The sequence below is a fragment of the Pollicipes pollicipes genome, unplaced genomic scaffold (assembly GCF_011947565.3).
Source record: "Pollicipes pollicipes isolate AB1234 unplaced genomic scaffold, Ppol_2.1 Scaffold_401;HRSCAF=451_pilon_pilon_pilon, whole genome shotgun sequence".
NCBI classification, from domain to species: Eukaryota; Metazoa; Arthropoda; class Thecostraca; order Pollicipedomorpha; family Pollicipedidae; genus Pollicipes; species Pollicipes pollicipes.
In genome coordinates, this window is record NW_023596422.1 from 139,625 (window position 1) to 148,666 (window position 9,042).

Genomic DNA, 9,042 nt, shown 5'->3' on the forward strand with positions numbered 1-9,042 from the left:
GATATCGTCGGAATGTCCCCTCCCCCCCCCCATTAATTTTTTGCCCCAGAGTTAAGCAACCGGTCCGAATCCATTCAAGCAAGTAGGCGCGCTGTAAAACGAATGGGGCATACAGTATGTGCCCTGAACAACTCCCTAAAAAACACGCCCTTGATGGCCTTCCGGTCGTTGGGCCGGGCGATCCCGTATAAACAAATCATACCATTCGCTCAGCATGCATAGTTGACGCATTCGGAAAGACGTGTGCCAGAAATAGACCAAGGTGAGTAGGCGCCTGTTTAGTCTATCGTTTAGTCTATCGTCCTGCTGACGACTGCCGGGCTGCCATTCGCTGAGCACATCTGATCAAATTCTCCAATTCATTGCAAGGTGTCACGCACACAGCACAAGAGGTCGAAACTGCGGCACCGGATGGAAGAGGGACCGCGGAATTCTTCTGCGGCTCGGCGCTCGGTGCGTGTTTAAGCGTGGCTGAGCCGTTGCTACAAACACAGGCACAGGCAGGTGCAACACTCATACCGCCGCAAACTGGCCAGTTCAAAACAACCAATCAGCCCGGGGCCTTTCGTATCGGGTCCAATCACAGCTTGGGCTTATCGGCGAATGCATTTGGGGCCCTAACCACGGTTCCACGCGTGCCTGTTGTCACAGGTATAGGATTCTTCACAACAAGCGCACCATGGTTCTAAGTTTGACAGCATCACTGCCGCTACAATGAAGACTGACACTCCCTCGGACAAAGACGCGTGAAACAGTGAGGCTGTGAAGGCTAATAGAAAACTATAACACAGGGGCTGCGTCGCAGCGACGCTGAGGTCAACAGCGCCGGTCGGCCGGGTCACAACGTCACGTGACGCTGGGAAAAGAAGCAATGATAAAACAAACCAGCGTGGACTGTGTCCATATTGGCTTACGTTGCAATAAGTGCCATTCCAAAGGCCGTAGCATTGCCAGTGCACCGTTTGCCTGGCTGCATTGTCTATCAAAGACATGACGTCATCAGAAATAACGGCTACCCATCGATTGCAATCATAAACGTGGTCCAGGTTCGCTTTGTCCGGCAGGTCTCGCTATGAAATGCGGTAAACCGAACATCACTCCGCACATGCAAGCCACATAAGGCCGTCGATTGATTCCACTCTGTCATAGGGGCATGCGCTGGCATGTCACTTTGGATTGCCTATTGCTGGCAATCAGTGTCCACGCAATGTGTGTGCGTGTCCAGGCAATTCCAGGTAATGCGTGTGTGTGTTGGCTGCAGCCTACAATAATGTAAAGGCTGGGAGGAGCAAAGGAGCGCCGCCTTTAGCGCTACCCAAAACAGCCGTTTTGGGTCACAACCAGCTGGAAGTTGTAGACGATTTGAAGTATGGCGATGTTCAGCATTGCATGCACCGAATATCACATACAAAAGGTATGTCTTAGTAGATATGATCCTTCCATGGTTTTAAACATTTTACCGCCTCTCAAAGAGAGTCATGGAAAACAGCTGGAAATCCCTACTCCGACTGTTGAATCTGTTGACACATCACACGAAATGCCAGATAACAAGTCGATTGATGCATTAAGCCAAACAGCGCGTGGCCAGCTGTATACCAGCATGGCCATTGGACGATGCGCAAGTTGTTTATAGGCAACATTTGTAATCCGGGAGAATTTCGTAACCCGGACTTATTATAGTCTTGTGCTTACATTTGAGTGACATTTTTGGGAGCTTTACGTAACTTGTCTGCAACAATTTTCATTCATGTGACGTACTTATGCCTCAGTTTTTGTCGTCTTGCTCTAAATTCTGAAACTTCACTACGTCACGTGCTATATTAGTCGATTCACGTCTTGCTCTCGACAGCGAGCGGCCACCGGAGCCGAGCTGTCCATAAATACAGCTATTCACTGACGAGCCGACCGCAGAGAACTCAGCGGAGATGCTGCCGTCTCAGGGGTCTGTCATGAGCAGCTCTCCATAAATACAGCTATTCCCTGACGAGCCGTCCGCAGAGAACTCACCGGAGATGCCACCGTCTCGGGGGTCTGTCATGAGCACTTGTCGACACATGGTTGGATCATTTCACATTAGAGCGGCCGTTCCGTCACACGATCAACAAACAAGGTAGATATATATATATATATGCGTGTGTGTCATATGCACTGATCTACGCGGGCGAAGTTAAGAAATGGTTGTGCAGCCTCTACCCCGCCTGACGCTCGCGTCTTCCTCTCGCCCTACCTTTGTGAAGGCTGGTTGTTGGTTGTTGCCGACCCGCCGTGTCATGAGAAGCGCATGGGGATCCCGGTCGGCAGCGGCCGGAAGGCCGCTGGTCGGCCGCACTGAACCGCGTAACGAGCGATTTACCCTGGTATCTAACTGGCGCCGTGATGGTGCTGTACCGGGCTTTGTTTCGGGCAGAGGCATATCAACGCCTGCGGTCGCCATCCCAGGAGAGGCCGGGCTGGTTGGCGGAGCTCCGTGGCCACCTTGAGCCAGCCGCTGAGCCCTCTTCGCATTGGAATGTGGAAACACGGAATGGTTTATAGAGAACTGACAGCTCGAAATTTTCGCATCCAAATTGCTATGTAAGGGCCGCCCGAGACAGACACCGAGGAAATCACGTGCCACCTGTGAGGAGGAGAACGGTGACACTTGTGACGGCGCTGCGTGCCCGTGTCCCGAATCAATCGATGAACGCTTCGGTCCCGGGAAAACATCGGCCACAACCGCGTGTGTTAAGGTGGTACCTCAGGTGTATTCCTGCAGCTACGTAGCGTGATTTGAGATGGTAAGGTCCATCTGTACGGGTTGAGCTTCCGAAACACGTAGTTCGTTGGTTACATGAGGCACATGTGCGTGCCAGATCATCCACAGGTCTCACTTTCACAAATGCTTGCAAACTCTGCCCCCCCTCACCGCCCTCCACGCATCAGAGGGCACTGTCGTCCCCAGCTGCCTTCTCCCACAGCTAGGCCTCTCGGACCACGTCTGGCTCCGGAAGGACAGGAGGAGGCGTTGGCAAAGGAGGAAGCGTTGCTCGCGCAGTGAAGACAAGCCTACCGCCCGTCGCCCGTTGCCTAAAGGCAGGGCTGTCGCCTGTCGCCCGGCGCTTGAAGGCAAGCCTGTTGCCGCCGACCAAACCTTACAGACCTACCTCTGGCCGCCATGGCTGGGGACGGACGCGTCACACACCCACACACGACGGCTGGGGACGGGCGCGCCTCACACCCACACACGCACACACCGCCCTCCGCAGCCTCGGGCACCCGACTGCCGCCGGCGCCGCGGCCGGTGTGCAGGGGCGCGTCGCGGTCGGTAGCCGAGCGTGGTACGTGGCCACCCGTCACCGATACGACGTGTTGCACAGTGACGGTGCGGAAGTCACGGCGAATGTACAAATATCGCATCGATCCAGGGCTGTCAAATCGAAAGCGGAATCCACTTTCATCACAACAGTGGCACCGTGGTAACGGCCGAGACGCCATGCTTCCGGCGGGGAAGTCACAATGACTGTGGACACTTTCATCACAACGGTGGCACCGTGGTAACGACCGAGACGTCACACTTCCGGCGGGGAGGTCAAAATGACTGTGGACACTTTCATCACAACAGTGGCACCGTGGCAACGGCCGAGACGCCATGCTTCCGGCGGGGAAGTCACAATGACTGTGGACACTTTCATCACAACAGTGGCACCGTGGCAACGGCCGAGACGCCATGCTTCCGGCGGGGAAGTCACAATGACTGTGGACACTTTCATCACAACAGTGGCACCGTGGCAACGGCCGAGACGCCATGCTTCCGGCGGGGAAGTCACAATGACTGTGGACACTTTCATCACAACAGAGGCAACGTGGCAACGGTCGAGACGCCATATTTCCGGCGGGGAAGTCACGATGACTGTGGAGGCGTCAGTAGATGACAGCGACTGCTGGATGTCACTGTGAGTCACATTACACGACAATGATGCATCCCACAATATATATGTTGGTGGCATATATATATACTTAGATACATGACAGTGACCGGGGACGGGCGGACCCATTTGCGATCTCTGAGTGTAATAACGTACAGCGGTTTTCAAATGTGTTGAAAAAAATTATGAAAACGTTAATGAGGTCATTTTTATAGGTGTAATTGCACTAGTACTGTATGCTGACTGTGCATGGTGGGTAGTTTCTAGCTATTGTATTCTCGTGGTAATACCGTGCATTGTTACTATTGCACAACATTCTCAAACATAACATTGATGCACTATTGACAATCTAGTTTTTTGTGCAGTATAGAGCGTGGCGCGTTGACATCCACCACTAGTGCCTACATCGGTGTTTGTGGTGTAATAAACGAATATGGCATATTGAATATTCACGACAGTGACGTCACACCGACGGCAGAGATGTCGGATGTTCGGACTGGCGGCGCGGCCGGTGAAGCCAGCATACTGGCCGGTGTCTTTAGCGCCGGAACACGACAGTGACGTCACACCAACAACAGTGACGTCACACCGACGGACCAACGGCTCTCGGGAGCCGCTCGGCGATGCCAGCCGTTCAAACAATACGCGGAAGGAACGGCTGGTATGGCCCGGAGGGACGGGGATACGTGCATGCCGTGAAAGCGCGTTCCAGTCTCATCAAGCGTCCTGCAGTTCTGCTGCAGAGTTCCTTCGGCGAGCTTTAGTTTTATACAGAACCGTAGAGTGTAAGAGCGTACGTGCCTGTGGTGACATGGCACCCTACTATTCGAGGATGCTGAACATTGGCCATATGGCAGCGCAAGAAAAGAATGTATTTTGAAAGCTTTTGAAAAAATGACCTATACAATGGGTCCAACACAGCCCACCCAGTCGTCAGTCACACGGAACGCACATAGCAAGCTTTGGACATGACTTCCGACATTCAGTGCCGAATCGTCACAGTGTCAGTCGCACGGAACACACATAGCAAGCTTTGGACATGACTTCCGACATTTAGTGCGCAATCATCACAGTGTCAGTCGCACGGAACACACATAGCAAGCTTTGGACATGACTTCCGACATTTAGTGCGCAATCATCACAGTGTCAGTCGCACGGAACACACATAGCAAGCTTTGGACATGACTTCCGACATTCAGTGCCGAATCATCACAGTGTCAGTCACACGGAACACACATAGCAAGCTTTGGACATGACTTCCGACATTCAGTGCCGAATCATCACAGTGTCAGTCACACGGAACACACATAGCAAGCTCTGGACATGACTTCCGACATTTAGTGCGCAATCATCACAGTGTCAGTCGCACGGAACACACATAGCAAGCTTTGGACATGACTTCCGACATTTAGTGCGCAATCATCACAGTGTCAGCCACACGGAACACACATAGCAAGCTTTGGACATGACTTCCGACATTTAGTGCCCAATCATCACGGCCGAGACCCGACTCGTGGCCGAAAATCAGAGCGGACACGGCCAGAGCCCAGCTGGCAGCGTAGCGCTGCGTGGGGCGCCGCCGGCGTCATGCAGAGTCGATGACGTTCGGACCAGGAGCAGATCCGGAGCGGCTTTGGCTTTGTACATCGGATATTTCATCCAGGCAGACTGCACTGCGGAGGCCCAGTCCGCTCGGTTTCGGCTTTGGCGGTGGCGCCGACACCGACGTGAAGCCCACAGCTGCTCCCCACCCCCTAAATCACCGGAGGGGGTGCAGAGCACGCCGGCGTCTCACACGAGCTGCACAGTCATCGTGCGCTGGCCTTTATCGTTGCAATATATATATATATATATATATATATATATATATATATATATATATATATATATATATATATAGGCAGGCATATATATAAGCCTATATATATATATATATAGGCTTATATATATATATATAGGCATATATATATATATATATATATATATATATATATATATATATATATATAGGCATGCATGTGTGTATGCATGTATGCATGCATGCATTAACATATTTATTATGCCAATGTGTGTGTGTGTGTGGGTGTGTGTGTGTGTGTGTGTGTGGTGGTGTGTGTGTGTGTGGTGTGTGTGTGTGTGTGTGTGGGTGTGTGTGTGTGGTGTGTGTGGTGTTGTGTGTGTGTGTGTGTGGTGTGTGTGTGTGTGTGTGTGTGTGGGTGTGTGTGTGTGTGTGTGTGTGTGTGTTGTGTGTGTGTGGTGTGTGTGTATGTAATGTATGCATGTATACATAAATGCAAATGCATATTCATGCATGTACATGTGCATGAAGCATGCATGCGTATGTGCATATATGTACGCATCATGCGCGTGAGTATGCACATATGCAATTTATTTAAGACCTTCCATAAGCGTCTCTTTAGGCTGGCACGCTGTACATGATGCGAATACACTAACACTTAAAAACAAAATATAACCGCTAAAAACTAACCAGCAATGACCTATGAGCCAGCGTCGCGACCTGCTAGCAGGAGGGAGGAGGGAGCTGACAGTCCTACGTGCCGCAGCGTGTCTATGGTAGAGCCTTCCACGATGGGGTCGCCCCGCGCGGACGCGAGCTCGTCCCACGTGCGAGCCTGCTTAGTGGGAGCTACACTACTCCCCTGCCGAGGGTACGCAGTACATGGCGCAGCACCAGGCCGCGAGACACGGACAGCAACCGAACACGGGTGGAGTAGCCCCATGCGTGGTGTCTGGTGTGTCGCTTTGTAGCCCGCGCGCATGATGCGCCCGTGCAGCACAGGTCAGCCCAGTGGCGGCGGAGCCGGTGATAAGATGGTTGCGTCTCTGGGTACCGGTTAAGCCGCGACTGCAAAGGTCAGAGACCTTTGAAGCCGGCTAGGTTGTAGCTGTAATGTGTCACGCAGATATGCGGTACGGTGCATGGGGATATTTGCGCGTGAGAGATGAGACGGAGCGACTCGAGGGGTGGCGAGTGGGGAGATGCAGAAGCTCCCTCTGCGGAGACCGCGATCACAGAACATCTCCCCTCCATCTCACCTTTATGCTTGTCCCAAATAAGTGGCTTGTGAATGACAGCACAGAGAAGTTTGACGCACGAGGGGGGGGGGGGGCTGAAAATTTGAGCCAGGAATGTAGATGCTGAGCTTTGCCGGGCCTCCTTTTGGGGGTGGTATTTTTAGTACTAAAGATGATAAAACCGGTATTTTTGTCAGTCATGTTTGATGAGTTCATGTTAAGCCACAGCCCGCAAGGCTTATCTTTTTCCATGTGGCGTTTTAGGCGTTTCATGCTATATGCGTTTGAAGAGCTTCGTCGAAGATTCGGACACCATCTGCACAGGAAACAAGTCCGCCAGAGAGCAGGAAGTTGGGAAAAGCGTTCACGAATGAGCGGAGAACTAGGGGCCAGAATCGCGACTGGCTGCAGGGGAGGTCTCGGGACCGGCTGAGGGAAGCGAACCTAACGAGGGCTCTGGGTACATGAAGCGGTTGGAATATCTGCGCTGTATATGCCATCGACTCACAGTGTCTGTATAACCACGATGCACTCCATCGTGATGACGCCGTACCGGCCTAGCTCCCCACGTACGGCGCCATGATCGACACGTTGAAAGCCGGCCGGAGACCGCGCCTGCCGCTGCGGGTGTGATGTGTGCAGGCCATCGACCCCGGTGGCAGGCGCCTCGGGGCGCAGGCTGTCACAGCGGCTGTCGACCGACGCGTGGGCGGAGGAGCGGCCGTTTGACAAGGCACGGGTCGACCAGCATGACATGCAGTAGGTTGGGAGGGAGGGGACCCGCTCTACATGGCGAGGAAAAAGGCGTCGTACAAGGATGGACGCATAGTGAGGTGGGCTGACGAAAAGGAGCTAATTTGCAGTGCCTGATATATTTCGGACACATTCAGCACACCTTTTGTCGGTCTAGAAAGTCGCAGGCCACAGCCTCGCCCCGGCCGGTGACAGCGCGGCGGCGAAGCTCTGGTGCGATACTGTTCAGCAGTTTACTTGGTGACCGTGGCGCTGATTGCCTTCATATCAGTCCTCGCATGGCTCGTCTGCTGGCACAACATGTTGCAGGAGCGGGCATGCATGACCACCCCACGGCCGGCGGTGGTTTATACGCCCTAGGGGTGAACGCGAGAATCCCGAGAACTCAGCGCAATTCATATGCACGTTTAGAAACGTCCCCGCATGACCACTGGCCCCGCTCTCAATATGCTCGACACGACATGGAAGGTGCCATGTGCAACGTGTGACGTTGCTACGGAGCCACTCAGAGCACTGACCTCAGGCCTTGTAGTCATTCTGGACATCAGTGTCCTGACGAGGGTACAGGCGGTCAACTGACCACAGCCGGTGCCGTCCCGCGGCCATCAACGGCATGCCCACAATGCGACCCTTGATGATGATGGTGATTGGCGTTATGGAGCGCGTCGGCCACCTACGCCATGTTGCGCTCTCCTCACCTATGAATTACACGGCGAGTCTGAAGTGCTACTGAGGTGAATGTATCACGTGGCTTCCCACAGCGGCCAACAGCAGGTCGTACACGGGCCGGTCTCGGGATGTTCACCTGTCATTAAAGTCAGGGCGACCTTCACGTCCAGACACGCTGCCTCCCGGCCAGCTGGAGGTGCGTGCTCCACCAGAGCACGCCCGACTGGTGAGTACTCCGCTCCACACCTATCACGAGACAGCTGATTTTCTCGCCACGCACGCCCCCTGTGACGAGCGTCCTATGTTCTAATGACACAGCGTCGACCGCCGCAACGGTGTTGTGTGTCGCGACCGCGGCACGCCCGTGTCCCTGCCCACGTCTGCTGCCGCCACCACAAACGCCCGTCAGGCTCGAAAAAATATGTATTCATAAACATATAGAATTTTATACATTCGAGGTAATGAAGCCAAATAAACAACTTAATATCAGTCGCGATTAAAATGTGCAAAGGGCGAGGAGGGTAGCTCTGCGCCAGCGGGGCGACTGCGGCGGCCGGCGCCCGGTTCGGCCAGGTCGGGTCGGGTCATGCCAGACTGCGAGAACACTGCCGGCCAGCCAGCCGGCCTGCGTGGGCTAAGGCACACTCGACCGCCGGCAGCGGCGGGCGGCCAGCGGCGG

At 53.7% G+C, this 9,042-nt stretch overlaps 1 protein-coding gene across 1 annotated transcript in view; it reads right to left on the reverse strand.

The window, feature by feature from the left end:
* The window catches only part of LOC119094821 (uncharacterized), a 7,498-nt gene extending 5,442 nt beyond the window's left edge, over nucleotides 1-2,056 (reverse strand). The window contains exon 1 of the mRNA XM_037217746.1: nucleotides 2,008-2,056. Coding sequence (XP_037073641.1) covers nucleotides 2,008-2,056 — 49 coding nt within the window. The remainder of the gene's footprint in view (nucleotides 1-2,007) is intronic.
* Nucleotides 2,057-9,042: the final 6,986 nt, after the last annotated feature.